Source organism: Trachinotus anak, unplaced genomic scaffold, assembly GCF_046630095.1.
Source record: "Trachinotus anak isolate AG129_WGS33_773 ecotype Australia unplaced genomic scaffold, CSIRO_AGI_Tana_v1 ptg000021l, whole genome shotgun sequence".
NCBI lineage: Eukaryota > Metazoa > Chordata > Actinopteri > Carangiformes > Carangidae > Trachinotus > Trachinotus anak.
Window position 1 is genome coordinate 6,972,490 of NW_027273872.1, and position 18,360 is coordinate 6,990,849.

At 43.1% G+C, this 18,360-nt stretch overlaps 1 protein-coding gene across 2 annotated transcripts; it reads left to right on the plus strand.

The window, feature by feature from the left end:
* Positions 1–7,255: 7,255 nt before the first annotated feature.
* Positions 7,256–18,079, plus strand: pitx2 (paired-like homeodomain 2). 2 transcript variants are annotated; one of them, XM_071457993.1, is made up of 4 exons: positions 7,256–7,710; positions 10,337–10,406; positions 15,199–15,398; positions 16,313–18,079. In XM_071457993.1, exons 2-4 carry the CDS (start codon positions 10,361–10,363, stop codon positions 16,868–16,870), a joined length of 804 nt encoding a protein of 267 aa, XP_071314094.1. In that variant the 5' UTR covers positions 7,256–7,710; positions 10,337–10,360; the 3' UTR covers positions 16,871–18,079. The 2 variants fall into 2 exon arrangements, with proteins under 2 accessions (XP_071314094.1, XP_071314093.1); XM_071457992.1 differs by lacking the exons at positions 7,256–7,710; positions 10,337–10,406 and adding an exon at positions 14,019–14,649.
* Positions 18,080–18,360: the final 281 nt, after the last annotated feature.

The window sequence follows — 18,360 nt, forward strand, 5'->3', positions numbered from 1 at the left end:
CAATTGTGCCATTGCCCTGGAGCCCCAGGCATCCAGGGGCCTTGAGAGTCCGAGGTTCACTGTGTATAAGATACGCTATTGTACCTCATGGCCCTGTGTCAAAATCTCATAATGAGGCTTCCATTCATACAACACTATGTCCACTACATTGATGGGCACAGGGAGCAAACAGGAAATGTTTTCATGGGGCCAAAAAACAGTCAATAAAATGACCAATAAATTTGATTCAATATTATATATAAAATATAAAATTATCTCATATGTGAAATCATTCTTGAATACACTGTGTGCCCATTGCCCATTATTTTTATGCAACAGGTATGTTTTTGTTCTCTATTGCCAATCAGAATAAAAACTGGACTAACACCTCGGTGTCTATCCACCTTCACACCACTGGGCATTATTTGGCTCAGGCCGTATCACCATTGTGTTGACAGAAATCAAAGCTGGTGGCGGAGAGAAATTGTGAATATGTATACCTTTAATCCCCCTTATCCTGCTGTTAGGCCAGGGTGTGTCCCCCGGTCTTCTATAATAGTCTGCAATGAGAAGCTTGAGTAAACACAATCAATGGAAGATACTAGCATATGCACCGCCGAGACCTCCGAAGTCTCCCCGCTTTTATTCACCCCTCCATGTATTCGATTACACACACCCCTACCTTTGTGGGTTGCACGCAAATTACAACCTGAGACAAAGGTATTGATGCAATATTACTTGTGGGTAGCAATAACAGGTAATGTTATCACCATCACAGGGTTGTCTTGGGAAAAAAAAAAAAAAAGACTGATTCTACAAGAGGGGTGCCCTCTCTCCCTGTCTCTCTCTCTCTCTTTCTGTGTGTGTAGGGTGCTCTTGCATGCTCTCTTACTCCTGGATTACAATCTCTTCATCCATTATTAATGAAGTTAAACTACTAGTGGCATGCTGAATGTGCTGCATGGGAGATTTGTAGCTAATCCAGCGCAAAACAGCCCCAGTCACATAATGAAGGGAAAAAAAGCACAAATGTCAACAGTTTCACACTGGGACTGGATTAGACACCCCCACCTCACCCTCCTCATTCACACACGGCCTCGCTCTCTCTTTCTTTCTCTCTTCCACGCCACTGGCATAGCAAACCCTGCACGTGCGCACACACACACACACACACACAGAATCAGTCGCAAACCAAATGCATCCAGCATAAAGAGTTATGAGCAGACACACATCCACCTCCCTCCATCACCTTTTCTGTGATGTGTGCCCACTAGCGGATTAGTGAACCTGAAGTACTGATGTGAAGGAAAAGGCCAAAGAGCTGCTGAGGTCTATATATGTGAAATCGCTGAACAGAGTCGTCCACAGTTGTAACGCAGCTTCTTAGAATCAGCCACAGTTCCAGTCTGTGCTGCTTTTATAAGGCTTCTGACACAGATTCACACACTTACAGATCAGCGCCGTATGAGAGGGTGTTGACCCTGCATCATCCTTAAGGTTCTCATGTGTCACTGTTACTCTACTGAATGCATGGGCTTAGTCGTTGCGGTGTGCTCGCGTACAGTGCAGCCAGGCAATGTGGCTCCATGAAAAGCCGAGATGAGCATGAAATACTGGAACTAATCAGAACACATGACATGGGACTAGCATTCTGATTTCAGATTAGCCATGTCGTATCCACCCTCCCTCCTTCCATTTCTCGCCCTCTCTCTTTGTCTTCATATCTTTCATCTTTGTCTTCCTTTTGGAGGTGTTCTTCTTTATCTCACGGGCTCTTTTTTAAATCTGTCTTTGGATCAGCTATGTTATGTTCCGCCCTTTGCTTTATCTTCTCCTTCAGTCTTCTCTTATCCTCCTGCTTTTCTCATCACTAACCTTTACATCTATTGCTTTTCCTCCCATCTAACTGAATTTTAAATAAATATCAAAACTTATCTATTAATGCTAGTCTTTTCAGGTATTTCTTGAACTTCGCAGGCCGCACTACAACGTCAAAAAGACCGTAAGAGACTATAAACAGGAAAACAACCATCAATGAGCACAACTCTAGTCTGACCGAGATTCAGAGATCTAAACGAAGGCTATAGCTTTACACCAACCTTAAGACGTTCCTTATGAGCAACTGTCCATCTTTTTCCAAGGCTTATTTACACACCAAGCAGGTCAGCAAGTCCAGACTGAGAAATCAAACAACGAAACACCTGATAATCAGGTTCCTGAATTCAAGAAACCAAAATATCCGCATGACTACAACACAACACTCGTTGCACAGTTTTAGAGATGTAGGTCGGTCAGTTGGGCCACAACTTTGGGTCAGGCTGAAATATTTCAGCAACTCCTGGATGGACTGCCACAGAATTTTGTAGAGACCTTCATGGTCCCCATATGATGAATCCCAATGACATTAGTGACCCCTTGACCTTTCCTCTAGCGGCACCCAAGCAGTAACCTCCAGGGCTGAAAAATGAAGCCACCACTGAAGTGCTAAAAAGTGCAGTTTCAATTAGCCAGGAGTTAGGCGAAGTCGGGCACTGCCAAGATGGCGATGACCTTTCATGTAGCACCATCATCAGGTTGAAGTTTTATTTTGGGCGATAAACTGCTTCATGACTAAAACCTGTGAAACTAATGACATTCCCATCAGCCTCAGCTGTACTTTCAGGTTAGTGCTACATGTTAGCATGCTAACATGCAAACGTAAGATCGTGAATATGGTGAGTATGTTAGCATGATGACATTAGCATTTAGCTAAAAGCACCACTGCCTCACAGAGCCTTTGTAAAGATTGAAAGCACTGATGTAGAAATTGATGTAGAAAAAGAAAATTTGCAAAATGAAATTTATTTGTGAACGTGGCCTGAGTCGGTCTTTACCTCTTCGGCCCTGCCTTGAAATAATTCTCTCCCTCACTCTACTTACACCTCACACGTATGTCTTTACTTTTGTAAACATTTTGAAGGGTTTGGTTGATACATCACTCACCCATCCTCTACAATCCTCTGTCTGAACCCGCCTCTGTGTCTTTCCAGCTCCTTCCCTTCCCTCTTCCATGCCGTCGCTCTCTGCCACAGTAGACCAATTAGGACTAAGCTGATTCCAGTTGTGACCTTTGGGTCCACCTCGGGTCTGCTGACAGGAGAGTTAGCATGTAGCTGAACTGTTTTACATGTTATTGACAGGGCGGGAGGCATCATAGTCATTTTATCACACCAATTTCATTCTTGGCCGATTTCCCCTTAGGCAGGTTAGTGGCAGCTTCCCATTGATTTTTCATGTAATTGATCAGAGACCTGCTTGAGCAATTTATTGGCCCGCTCGCACCTGTGATTAAGGCTGAGGCCTCATGTGTTTATGCATGCACCGACTATTACCTTCCCCGAGATCGAGCGCGTGCAATAAAAGCGTTGCTGTGCTGTCTGTCTGCGGCTGTCAGCGTAATGAATGCCGTCCTGGTCTCAGGGACATTTTTAATCATGCTTGACCAAAGCCATGTCATGTCCAAAGTCAAGAGAAATGGAGACGGGCTCGTCTAACTGACCAGCAATGACAGGAGTTAATGTGTTCACATAAAAACATGGAGCAGAGTTTAATTCAAAGTAGTCCTTGTTCATTTGAAGCCGCTTCATGCATGGGATTAATATTAGAGCAGTCGGGGGGCCAAAACCACAATGACATCAGCTAAGCATTTTCTTTGGAAGCTGAGGATAGGATAATTACAGAAGAAGACAAAGACGAAGAGCTGAGTACTTTTTAAATATACACCATGTTAGCTGAGCATGTCGGGAGAAGTGAGGGCAGCCTAACATGTAAGTCATTTACTGGCCTTGTGTATTACGTTCTAAACCACAAGCCATGTTGCTGAGTTGGAGTGCTTAGCGTTGGTGTAGCTCATCTCCCTTTGGTACTGTGACAGAGCTGGAATAGTAAGGATCAGGCATAAAGCCGCTCAACAAGCTCAAGAGCTATCAAAGAGCCACCCTTTTAATTTGGTTAATTTACAGGCAGCTTTTTCACTAATAACATTCTTGGAGTGATACTTGACAAACGGAAATACACACAGCATATTTCTGTCTCGGAGGAGGAAGACTCCTCTAACGTTCTGTCTTTTTCCCTCCTCTCTTTCTCCTATCTCATCTTCTCCACCTTCTTTCCTCTTTGTCTCCTACCTTTCTCTCCATATTCATCCCCCTTTCAATTGCTGAGAAGTCACACCCCAAAATAAAACTCAATTCCCAGCCATTACTTTATTTCTAACATATTAGCAGTACATAAACTGATTTGTTTAAAGATTTGTGGCTTTGGAAACACCAATTTGACTCCAAATTTTATTACATGGCCGCAGAGTGTTGGCCAGACAGAACACTAGGCGACAATCGCATGTGGTTTGAGGCTAAAACTGAAATGAAAAAAAGAAAAAAAAAAGAAGAAAACCAGGCTTGATTTCTCAGGCAAAGAGCACCCCCCTGAATAAAGGAACCACTTCACATCTGCATTACTCAAGCTTCCCGGTGCAACAGAGTGATGACCGTGTATAAAACAAGACCATTATAGTTCACTGAATGCTCTGGGAAAAAGGTTCAGATTCATTTCTACTGACAGTCTATGGAATTAATTCAAAAGTCATGGCGTGGAGTTAAGGGAGAAGTCAGAGGCGGATTTGTTTCTTTTTGATTTGACTGGAATTTAATTGATTCCTTGTGGCGTGAGCGAGATGCAAAGGCTGCAGAGATGAGCAGAGGCACTGGTCAAACCAAACCATTTATTCTTAATGTCTATAGAACATACATTGGGTTTAATTTCAGAAGACTAATATATTTGTGTCACAAGGTAGTTTGACATAAATTATACCCCATGTAACAAGTAGCCTTTTATTTATGCAATATCTGTTATATGGGCTCTATTCTGAGAGATATAAGTATAGGACCATATCCTGCAGGGTGTTCACATCAGGTTAGGATGCTTGAGCGTATTTTCAGAATACTGTTGTGGCTTTATAAATCCATGTATTTAGTCACTTTAAGTAATGACATGGCTGCCAGGCCTTCCTGATCCAAACACTGGTTCCAAGGGGGCAAATGTTGGGTTTTATGTGCATAACCTGTTCTTAGATGCTTTAGAGCCTGCACTGATGTGAAGTTTAAGAGCTGTAATCAATCACAGTGAAGAATCTTGCAGATAACTCATTCAATATGAAAAAAATAATAAATAAAGTTCCTGCATTTAAAAAAAACAAAAAGCAGTGAACACTACAGTTGCCTACTTTAGAGAGTTTTGTGTTGCGGCTGAAACGCTGGGCAGTCTATCATCTGGCCTCTTTAAAGTGGAGGCTTGGATGCCTGCTGATATACATGAAAGCCGGGACGAGTGTTTGAAAGTCCTCTCCAGTCTGCAGCATGAGGAGGAAAAGTTGAAATGTCCAACTGTACCGAGGCTGGCGCGCTGATGTGCTCGTTAAGAATCAGGAGAGAACACCAGCGGAGCAGGTCACCCTGATTCTCACATCACAGCCCCATCACAAATTCTTTTCAAGTGTCCTTCTGCGTCGCCGAAGATGACAACGGCGAATCGATAAGCGCTTGAAATGAAAAGGAGCCGCCGGTTTGCCCCCGAGGCGAAAGATTTCATACCCGCCAGCCTTCTCTGAACTTCAGGCATTCCTCTGCACCTTTCTGCGTGAGAAAGAGGAGGCTCTTGACTGATTTCTCTCTCTCTCTCTCTCTCTTTGTATAAGAAGGTGAGAGGAGAATATAGCCGAACCATCACGGCTCTCCAGGCGCCGCTCACCCTCTTTTCCCCTCCGTGCAGGCGGGGCGTGATTTGAAGATGTGCATGATGTGGAAGATGTTTTCTGCACGTAGTTTGGGGCTCGTTGACTTGCATTGTTTGTGTGTGTGTGTGTGTGTGTGTGTGTGTGTGTGTGTGTGCGCGCGCGCATATCTCTGCTTTCATAGGTGCGTGTGTCACATCACAATCCAATATTAAGGTAAACGAGGGGTCAAATTGTGTAGCACCAAATGAAGCTTTGTTGGTAAATAATAAGCTGATTTTATTTATTTTTCCCATTGGTTTGCATTTGACTCAACGCACCCAGCCTGTGCGTGTGTTTGTGCCAGTGGAGAAAATGATCAAACATGGCCTTCCTGGGCCTCTGTAGAGGAATATCTGTGCTAAAAAAAAAATTAGGATATCTTCATCTGTTTAAATAAACCAGATCTGCACAGCTGTTAGAATTACACCCACTCTCATAATTACCGATTTTGTAAGGCTGAGCTTTTATTATATCACATGTGTGTTTGGTTATAGTACCAGCCTCTGATTCACCATTTTTTTTTTTTTTTTTTTTTTTTAGGGGTTGGAGGGTTTTGGGATGCACACGTTTTGCTTCAGTGTCCCCCTTTCGACTGGAAATTCCCGTGTGGATGTGCGCATTAATTACTGGTTTAATGGGAGTATGACTAAAAATGTAAAAGAAGGATTAGGAGAGGGGGGGGGACGCAGGCCTACGTCCGGTCGGTCTGCTCGCCTCACTTAAGATGCGAATGGGAAAAAAAAAAAATCTGTCTGTATCTCAGGAAACGGATCTATAAAGAACATTTGCATCCGAGCCAGCTGTTCACTTCATCTGCACATAAATCCGCTCCACTATAGGTCTGTCCGGCCCTGAAGCACAACGCATCCATTTCCACCCACCTCGAAATATTCAAAATATTCTGTTTTTGCAGATATGTTAAATTATAGGATGATCATGTGTGAAACGGCCCTTAACTGAGCATTAATTGGACCCTAATGTTACCGATTACATAATAGGCTGGAACAGGGATCAGTATCTGTGGCTTCAAATGTATTTTATTTAAATTACCTGCCAGTAAGTGGGTCTGGTCATGAATCTGTGGTCGTGACTATTGTTTATTTTTGCGCGCACAGAGTTTAGATAATAAGCAGTTGAGTTGCTTGTTTTAAATTACAGGTTGGGTTGAGGCAAATTGACCCATTCTATGTTTTGCTTGCCTGCATCTCAAATGGTGCAGTGTAACCGTAAACGCGGCGGGGCGGGCTAACAGGAATATCAGTGTTTAATTTTTATTTTTATTTTTATTTTTAAACACATGCTTGTGCTTTTTAAAGATGCCACTCTGAATTTTTTTTTTTTTTGTTTGATTGTTGTTGAAAGTTGAGAGGCTCTAAGTTTGTCCTCAGCTAGACTACACAGGCACAGGCGCATACATACACAAACACACCCCTTTAAAAGCACACACACGCACACACACACACACACACACGCACACACACACACGGGGTCCCTCTGAGCTCAAAAGAAGGAGGAAAAAATGCGCCACTCTTGGAGCGTCTTTCTAGGGGGAAAAAGTTGAGGAAGACAGAAGAGGACGAACCAAGGGGAGACTCGGATGAAAGCGCCTCCTTCGCCAGTTCTCCTCGCACTGTAAACAGATGGTTATTTATGCGCATAAATGAAACAAACCTAAAGGCAGCGCTGCGTCTCTTTTTTTGGATAACATAGCGGGGGAGCCACATCCATGCAACGCTCATATTTCCGGACAGAAACTTAGACTTCAGCGTCACTGGAGCCTGAAGTTGGCTGAATTTTGCGCTGTGAACACGACTGCTGGCGCCCGAGTGTGTCCGGACGGTGGAATTTACCTCTTCACTACAGAATAAATCGCCGACGGCCGGGCAACTCAAACCTCAAACCCCCACCGGCGTCCACCACTGGTAAGTGCAGTCGAGGAGCGCAGGCACTTTTTTTTTTTTTTTTTTTTTAAGAAACTGAGATGTGAGTTAATGCAAGTGGCGGAATTTGTTCCACCTCGGGGTTTTTGCCCGCTCTGATGTGAATTTCGAAGCCGTGGCTGTGTCCACATGAAGGCGCATGAAGTGATGTGAGAGCAGGGTCCGCGGCGCAGGTCGGCGGGTGATAATGATGTATCGTTAGAGGTGATGGAGTGTGGGGGGGGGGACGGGGGTGAACCAGACGGCACTGTCCTCTGGTTGGTGGCGATTGTAAGAAAGTGATTAAATAGCAATGGAAGCATTTTTAAAAAATGAGCATTTCTGCATTTTTGGCGTCATTTTAGTGTCAGTTTGATGCTCTGAGTTTAAAAGGAAACGCCGATTCCATCAAAATGCATCAAGTTGTGCGTGTAACTACAAAAACAAAGTCTAAACGCTCACAAACTGGCCCTAATAAAAGGGTGAGTTCACTCCTGGAAGCAGAGAGGGAGTGAAGTGAGAGCTTTACCCTCCTCTGCTTCCTTTTGCGATATAGCTTAGTGAAAAAAGAATCGGTGGTGGTGGTGGTGGTGGTGGGGGGGGGGGGGTGTTCACGGTCTCACGCCTTTAATTAATACAGGACCATATGGTGGAGGTTAGTGGATTCATCTCCCGGTAAAGGCTGCAGTCTCATGCTCTGCTGTGTTAATTTCAGAAGCGAAGCCAGTGTGAGGCAATGCCAGCTTTCTGTCCGCGCTGGGCCCGATGCCATGTGAGTCACTGACGCGCGTCCACTGGCGGCGGCGGCTCCGTGAACTGACGATGAATGGATGGACCGCGTTAATATAGGCGACCGCTGCATTCACACAGGCTGAATTTAAAGCGCTCACCGCGGCATTTGATGGGGAAAAAAAAAAATAGAAACAGGCCTGAGTATTTTTTTACCATTTAATTATCATCGTACCACCATTTATTATTATTTTTGTTAGTAGGCTATTATTATTATTGGTGTAGAACGTGGCACATATATTCTAATACATTTATAATGCAAACTTATGAAGAATACTGTCTTTCAGTTTTTCTACGTGATCCCCAATTTCTGACAAATAATATTCAATGACAATGTTAATGTCATCATCTAAACTTGTGTGCTTCCAAATAAGCACAATAATTTTACTTAAACGTAAATTTATTACGTTATTTACGCATTTCATTTATTTATGTTATTCTTATTATTTTTTAATTTGCCATCTGTTAATTTGTAAGGGAAATGCAGGCCCTTAATTTCATTTCATTTCCCTTTTTTCCAAAATTAAAAAAAAAAGGTTTAAAAAATGGATCAAAACAAATCATTAAATGCTAAAATTCAACACGCTACAATAAAATAGTGTAAAATGTATAAATAACAGGAAGCAGCCAGGCAGGATGAAATATTGGAGGCGCCCCCCTCATTAAATCTCACTGATTAGATAACATACAATAACCTTACACCTTACAGCCTGACCCCCACTATTTCATTTTGCAGTGGGGATATAGGGCAGGGATGAGAAGAAAGGTTGCGCAGGTACACACCGTGTAAAACTTAACCTCCAATATCTGCATCTTCTGAATTAAAGAAAAAAAAACACCTCACAGATGATGTAGAGCAGGTGAAGAGAAGAAGTGAGGAAAATGGTTAACAGCATGACTGCATGCAAATTCCCCCCGACTTGAATTATCATAAGCAAACAGTGTGAGCCTGGACTAATAAAACCCCATCTGTGTAACTTCATATCGAGGTAGTATGAGGGCTGCGATAATGAATTTTGTAATATCCCACCGACAGACATCTCAATCAGACTCTAATCCCGTGATTTTACTACGGAATCACTGCACTTCCAACTGCTGCATGCTGCACAGAAACACAAGATCCGGCTCATGCAAAACACGACGGACTTTATACACTCGGCTATATATCAGACTGCACAAAAAGAAATCTTACATCAGTAAATGAATAATAATAATAATAACAATACATGATGAATTACAATATGAAGCTGAAGACTCTGATTTGTCTTAAGTGAATAAAGACCTTCTGGATGAGATGATTCATTTCATTTTTCTCTCCAATGAAAATCATCTTGTTTCTATTATTTTTTATTATTTTTCAATCAAGTGAGGTTTTCATGGAATACAGATGTACTCTTTCTGCCGCAGCTCCGATATGTAGCTACAGTTGTTTCCTGACAGGTAAAAATTAAATTGGAAATAAATCGATCACTGACGCATTTTTTTTTTCCTTTTCGCAAAGAGTGAGACTTTCAGAGCAGAACTAGTCTCATTCAAATGCAGATTTAAAGAGCACCACCGCTCACTTCCCAACTGTCTTACATCTAGTCTATTTTATGCATTAACTTCATTATAACAACACCATTGCTCCTGCATGCATGTTAAATGTTTTCCTCCAGACCACCAGCAATTTCATTACAATCTCATAATCATCCTTTGAGCACACCACTATTCTTTTAGGTCTTATATGTTGCCTCCAAAATGACTGAGTGCACCGGCGGAATTGTATGACAGTGAACCACACAGGAGGTTGTTAACCAGCTTTAAAAGCTAATTATGGCTCTTTTGTCTGTTTTTACAGAAGCGGTTTCCTCAAATTGCCATAATGGACTCCCACTGCCGCAAACTGGCCACCACCTGCGCGCAAATAGGTGAGTACCTGGTCCCCATGAATCAATATGATGCGTTTCTTCCAGCGGAAATAATCAAACAGGGCTCTTGGAAATATAATAATAATTACATTTTCATTTCAATCTAGGCTACAAATGATTAAAATATTTAGGCCTACATATGATGGTCGTCTTAGTAACCCACACTTTAGATATTTGTGTGTGTGTGTGTGTGTGTGTGTGTGTGTATGTGTGTGTTCCCCTTTCCAAATATTGCATGATTATTAATTACAGAAAATATTTTATTCTAGCCCTGCCCGTCTACTACAGTCAGCATTTCTATAGCTAGAGGCGAAATGTCTGGAAGTTAGGAAAAAGCCAAAACAAAAAAAAACTGATTAGTGGACATCCTCTGACAAGTCTAGCCTACATAAAAGTAATAATAATAATAATAATGATAATAATAATGCTCTTATTAATGCACCTTCAGCAGTGCCACAAACACATCTTGATCTTAAGATCTGATTTTGTATAAAAGAAGCGATCTGTTCTGGCAGAGCGACGGTGAGAGAATTGTTTTAAACGTATCGTTCTGTGAAGCTTCTTTAAGAAAAACCAAGCTCAGCATTTTTTAATTAAAAGGTAAACCGACGCTGATATATGGGCTAGGCCGAGCCACCAGTCCCTCTTGAACTCTCCCAAAAATAATCTCCGCTTGTTCCCTTCACAATTTCAACTTCAAGACTCTGAGATTTAAAATGTGATGGTTGCAAAAAGCAGCTTTACGTTTATATTTCGCAGTGAATTTCTGTAGTTCGTTCCAAAGTGGCCACAGACATTTTGGCCTCCCCGCTCGTCGGTGTGGAGCGCCTGAGGGTGGGTCCAGGTTGTTCCCGGTCTTAGAGGGACACCTGGTGGCCAGATGTTGCTCTGCAGCTGCGGTGCTGCACTGGAGGCAGGTAGAAAACACTGAGCACCATCCCAGGATGTGAGGATGACGACACTGCAGCGGTGTGACGTGATGTAATTAAAAGACAAACCTGTGTGATCAGTTGTAAATGTTATCATAGCCTTTCATTCTGCTTCCACTGGCCTTTGGCTCAGCTGGGCCGTGATAATACATCAACAACCCCCCCTCCTCCCCCCCAAACATTTTCAGATCTATTCTCATAAATGCTGCTTTCCAAAGTAACATCCCCGGGAAAAAAAAAACTCAAAGCAGGACTGAACACAAGCTGAAATCCTGCGAGACAAAGTGTGGGATTTATTAATTATTCTCCAGCGCGGAGGGGAAACCACATCAAATCTTGTTAGGGTCTTAAACGAATAACCAATAACTCTCCCTGTGTTTCTCTCAGCCAGCACCGACAGAGCGCAGGCTCGTCATGGCAGAGCTGCACATTGTGAATGAATAATAACAAAACTAAAACGGAAATAAATTGGTGGGGAGCTTGAGGGGGGGGGTCAGAATGATGCTTGCAAATATAGACACACCAGCGTCAACTGTTCGGCTGTAATATATGCAGCGCTTGTTGGATTGACTCCGGGGAAAACTAAATGTATAATGAAAGCCCATTCGTGAGGAGGAATACACTAATGGAGGGAATCTGATGTCTCCTTAATCCTATGTAAAAAGCCTTGTCGTCTCCCCCTATATTGACTGAATTGCTAATTAATGGCCCTCTATGACAGAGGCCTATTGCGCGCAGTAATCCGCAGAAGAGAGATAAAGCATTCAGAAGGTAGAAATGAAGAGGAAACCGATAATCCACTTCAAGTTTAGTATTACACCACGGCTGGAAGGGAAAAAAGGAGCAACAGACTGATTGCTGATTTTATTACTGTTATTATTAAGAAAACAGTAGATTCTGACTAAACATGTGTAGTATTATTATTATTATTGAAATAGGTCTAATAATGATGCTTTTATTTATTTATTCCCATTTAAACCTGCATTTTTGTAAGTAAGAGCATGATTCCATTGTGGTTCCATAAAAATGTAACAGCCAAGCCTATATTAATGATAATACATCTGTTACCATTGAATTATGTTTGAAGGATCAGAACTAACTCTTAATTCAGGGACTCGGAGACGATTCAAACAAGGTTTTTATTGTTTTGTATATGAGGGTGATTGGCTCCCTGCTTTCGATAAAGTATTGTCCCTCCCTCTGTGCGTGTGTGTGTGTGTGTGTGTGTGTGTGTTTTGTAGGCTATGGTCTGCTGGTATTTATATATCAGGGGCTTTCACGGGATTAGCCCAGTAACTTTTTAACAGCGCCAAATCCAAATGTGCTGGCTGAATGGCAGTCCGCCTGGCCACGTGGAGATGGGAAGTGTGTTATTTGATGATGATGATGATGATGATGACGATGATGATGATGATGTAAGATCATTTTCACTTGCACACTGCTGTGAATTGACGTGAACGTTGCCTCCTCTCTATAAAACGGGGCCATGACTTCAGTCACCTGTTACCCAGCTGACATTTCGGCACCCTTAGTCTCCCATTGAAAATTAGAGTCACACTTATTTGATTAAACATGTTTACTTTGCATTAACGCGTCACAATCTTTGGGGAATTATAGATTTAAAAAAAAAAAAAGAAATGCAGGCATATCAACTCAAACTCATTAAAAGCGCTCCTTCAGAAATCTTAGGCAAATGAGAGTCTTATCAGATTAAAGGAGGAGGGGAAACTCTGGAGGAGCGCTGCCTGGGACTGAGGGGTCCAAACGCAGAGTGGGGACAGATATCCAGTTAAGCCCCGATGAAGTAATCCGTCGTCAACAAACTGAGTCTGCGCGGTTTACTAACTGTGGCTCCGGTGGTTTGATTTAATGGATATTTGAACCTTAACTCTGGGGGGGGGGTCAAGAGGGTCACCTCATTTGACAACTAGTATGACTGACAACGCTTTTCCTGTGCATATAAACTACATCCGGGGATGTGGTGGATAGTGAACCACTTTCGGTCAGTTCGGTGACGTGTTTTGGACGATGCGATGGAAATGCGCATTATTCATCCATCTCCCTCCGTTTGTCGCCTTTCAGTGAATTCACCACCTTTTGAAACTTCCTGTATCTTCGCCGCCTTTGGATGAACACATGATAGCCTACTTTAAATTCTGCGTCCCCCACAAACAGCACGCCAGTATGAGCCGCACCAGCTGCACATGTGCTCTTTTTAACATACTGTACATGTCTGGTAGTTAGCGTCAGTTGACAAGTGCGCACAGACAGTTTTGGAGCAGCCTGGCACCTCCCTGCTTTTGAAGTCAAAACCGTGTGTTGCTGTGTTTGATATTCAGTGTGCATTTTTTTTCTTTGTGCTTTCAATACAATCCTCTCAGTGGCTCGCTTCATCCACATTGACTCCCTGAGTAAACTGCGGGTGACAGAGCCTGCGAGCATGCGGCTCAGCGTGGGTATCAATAGAGCTGCATCGTTTTACTGGGCCACTGGACCCATCTCATAAAATGAGGCCAAACTGTGTTATTTTCATTTTTATTTGGTCTTGGGCTGCTGCGCAACGACACCTCGGAGCGCCTCGGGTACACCGTGCGTCCCATCTCTCTTTACATGCTTTTATTTGGAAGAGAAAAATAAGCGCCAGGCCGGCATAAACACATTGGCAGACATATCTCGTTTCTGCAAGCTCCGGTTGGTTGGGCACACCGTCATATCCTCATGGATGTGTCTGTCAGAGAGAATATGGGCGGGCGCAACGTGGTGACGTGGAGGTCTGGAGAGAGGCGCAGTTGGATGGGCAGTGCGCAGGCAACAGCTGAAATGAACAGAGAGCGGTGTAGTGTGTGTATGCCTCTGGATCTAATATCACCTACCTGTCCTTGTCACTCTGATAGTCAGCCGAGGTAGCCGCTGTTTGCCACCGATGCTATGGCAGCACTCAATGGCCTATTTTAAAGCATTTACCAGCTTAAACAGAAAGAGGGTTTCTTCTCCACGGCAAGAGGAGCCGCGCTGCTGTGCGTTTTTTGGAGAGCTGATCACATTCCGCAGTCGGACTTTCCGCTTATCCTTCCTGCACTAAAAGGGGACTTAATCTGCTTTTGACAGCCAGTTGTGCGATCTTTTACCCATGAACTCTATGAGGGATCCATTAAACACAGACCATCACCACCTAACAGGGAATAAACTCGCCTCCACTCACTACACGGCTCTGGCGATGGCCTCTAGTTTACAGCCGCTGCAGCGGTCTGTGGACTCTAAACACCGGTTAGAGGTGCACACCGTGTCGGACACGTCCAGCCCGGAGTCTGTCGGTAAGAACCGCCCCGGGTGCTGATGTTCTCAGCAAGGCGCCGCAGATGTCATCTTGATATCAAACAAAAGACGGCCCCCGTTAATCAACGCACAGGGAGTTTTACATGCATGCAGATGGCAGATTACAGCTGTCATTTTACTCGGATAATTAGTTTTGACGCTGGAGCGTGTGTGTGTGTGTGTGTGTGTGTGTGTGTGTGTGTGTGTGTGTGTGGTGAAAAGTTTCCGTGTCGTGTGAATGAAAGAGCGCTCGTCCCGTGTCAACTAACATTAGTCAGGCATTTACTCACACACTCGGTGTCAACATGAAATCAAAAGATTAACACAAATGTTATTAAATGCGGGACAACGCAAAACTCAGACCATGTAATAACTAAGTGGGTTTATGAATCAGTGCGTTTCCCTCTCCGGTGCAGTCAGGCTGAACAGCTCATCCATTTCCCAAGAGTGTCAGGGACTCAGGTTTTTTTTTTCCCCCCTCTCTCACTGTAGCACAAAGGCCTTAATCCGCCTGACCCTGACTAAAGTAACTCGTTTCCTCTTGACAGAAAAAGAAAAGAACCAAAATAAAAACGACGACTCCTCAGATGACCCCTCTAAAAAGAAGCGGCAGCGGCGGCAGAGGACTCACTTCACCAGCCAACAGCTGCAGGAACTGGAGGCCACTTTCCAGCGGAATCGCTACCCGGACATGAGCACAAGGGAGGAGATAGCCGTGTGGACCAACCTCACAGAGGCCCGGGTCAGGGTGAGTGTTCCCTTGGGTGCAAACAAAAACAATTCGAGTGTATCATTTCGGGTAATTTGTGCCAATTGTCCAGTCAAATTATAAATATCCTACACCTTGGTTTTATTACGCACGGACACAAAACTTTACGCACGGCTGACATTTCCCTGAAAATAATTTAGGACACAGTTTTCAGCTGAAAACAAATAACTAGAGTCTTGTTTAAATATACTGCAGCTTCAAGCTCAATTTAATTACACTGCATATGTTTATCTGTTAGGCTAAATATAATCACAACCCCCTGCACACACAGCAAAATAATCACTCTTGGGCACAAATTGATTTGTTGTTCTCGGCAGTATTTACAGTAAATTTATAATAAACCGGGACATAAAAAGTGCCTCTTTGTGATTTGCCTGTGAAGTGTACCAGCACATTATTGACGTGAACAGTATCAGTCGGTGACAGATACCAGTCGTGTTCGCCTGTTCGTGTGAAAGAGGTGCAAAGCTTGTATTTTGCGATTGTCGCCCGGGTGTTGTGTGATGAAGGTCAGCGTGTTTGTGGGAGCCCGCAGAGGAATACACATCCACCGCCACATTAGGATGGTGCAGTGACAGCCCGGTGTGTATTCTGCTCAGATAAAGGCGGAATCAAAGCGCGACTGTCTGCACAGGAGAGAGAGGATTACTACAGCCTGTTTTGGATTTATAGACGCTTGGATTGTTAGGAAATACGAATTAATTTTACTTCAACTTCAGCAGCAAATGCAAATAAATAAATAAAGAGGATTGGTCTGATTTTAAAATACAGAATTCACTCAATACAGCCGTTGCAGGAAATATGAAAACAGACTGAGGCTATAATAATGTATAATAATGTATAATAATAATGCTCGAACATAATCTCTAACCCTGTAATTCTCTCTGCTCCAGGTTTGGTTCAAGAACCGGCGAGCCAAGTGGAGGAAACGGGAAAGAAACCAACAAGCCGAGCTTTGCAAAAACGGTTTCGGCCCGCAGTTCAATGGACTCATGCAGCCCTACGACGACATGTACCCCAGCTACACGTACAACAACTGGGCGGCCAAGGGCCTGACGTCGGCCTCCTTATCCACCAAAAGCTTCCCCTTCTTCAACTCCATGAATGTCAACCCCTTGTCCTCGCAGACCATGTTCTCGCCGCCCAACTCCATATCCTCCATGACTTCCAGCATGGTGCCATCGGCGGTCACAGGCGTGCCGGGCTCCAGTCTCAACAGCCTCAATAACTTGAACAACCTCAGCAACCCGTCTCTCAACTCGGGGGTGCCCACGCCGGCGTGCCCCTACGCGCCTCCGACCCCTCCTTATGTGTACAGGGACACTTGTAACTCCAGCCTGGCCAGCCTGAGACTGAAAGCCAAGCAGCACTCGAGTTTTGGATACGCCAGTGTGCAGAATCCGGCGACTAATCTGAGCGCTTGCCAATACGCCGTGGACAGACCAGTCTAATACCTACCTGCACTGCAAGAAATAACCACCCTGAGGAGTCATTAGAGGCTTTTAGTGACGCTTAAAGTGTTATTTTTTCTCGCAAAGGAGGGTAAGGAAATCTGGCGAGGGGGTAATTTGACTTTTTTCATGTGATTGGGGGGAATTTCTTGATTAACTGGCATTTTCTTGGTACTAGCTGGAATGTGATTTGCGTTATTCTGCCTTTTTTCTCAGGATTTTGCCACTTGCCTCTTGAACATTCCCCCAAACATTAAAAAATAAATAAATAAATAAGGTGAGATTATCCCATCGCACCATGTTGGTAAATTTAATTTTCATTTATTTCAGGAAAAAAAATGTGATTTTTTGATTAGGAGACTTAAATGGCTCATTATGGTGGTCATTTTTTGCAGTGTGTGGGTAATCACAAGCAGCCGGCCACAGGAACAAGAGACTACTACAACTACTTTTTCATTTTTCAAAAGAAAAAAAAGGGCACTAGAAGACTGAACCACTGAAACAAAGCTCAACTCCAGGTCGGAGTCAAACTGAAATGGGAGTTTTTAGGTTTATTCCCCTTTGATGATGAGTCCAGGCCTGCTTCACACTGCGCCACAGTACAAAGAAAAACACAAAAACAACAAAAAAAACAACATACACAAGCCTGGTTCATTTTTCATAGCTCCTCATGAGGGTTTTTTTTTTTTTTTTTTTTTTTTTGGTGGATTTTGGACGTTATTTGTTGACTGAAAAGGTTGTATATATATTTGAATTATCATCTCCTGTTTGTCGAGGCGAATGCGCTATAACCCTCCAGTTCTCTCCAGGTTCAATTTATCAACGCATGTGGAAAACGAAACAAAACAAAACAAAAAAAAAAACAACAAAAAAACCCTAAAAAGGAATCATGTTTTGCTTGCAAACAAAAGGGAATGTACATACTAAAACGCACCAGTTGTGTGTTTCTAACATATTATAAATTTATTATTAATGTCTGTGTGAATATCGATTTAGAATAGCAATTCTGGATTTAAAAAAAAAAAAAAAAAAAAAAAAAAAAAAGAAGCATCAAAAATGTTCCTGCGACAAATTATTTGGTTTTTGCTCTGTGTATACTATTTGGTACGGAATTATGTTTTTTTTTTTTTTTTTTTTTTTTTTTTTTCCAACATCCAAAAAAAACTATTGTGTTTTATTTAATGGAAGTAAATATATTGTTCAAAAACATTCTGCTGCAGGACTTTTATTGAATCTATGTGTTGGGAGTCCGTTAGTGGAGTGTAAAGCAGTGACAGTCTGTCTATAGCCTTTCGATTATGTGAGCACTTGTGCGGCTAATCTATAGAGGAAAACAATGGGCCGCTCCAATACACATAGCAGCGAGATGCTCCGTCAGATTAACTGCTGAATACATGTCTGCCTGCTCAGCCAAGGGCCTCGGCTGGTCACTGGTGCTTGAAATAACACGGGAATCAACAAACAGGAGTTGGACCACACAACAATGACAA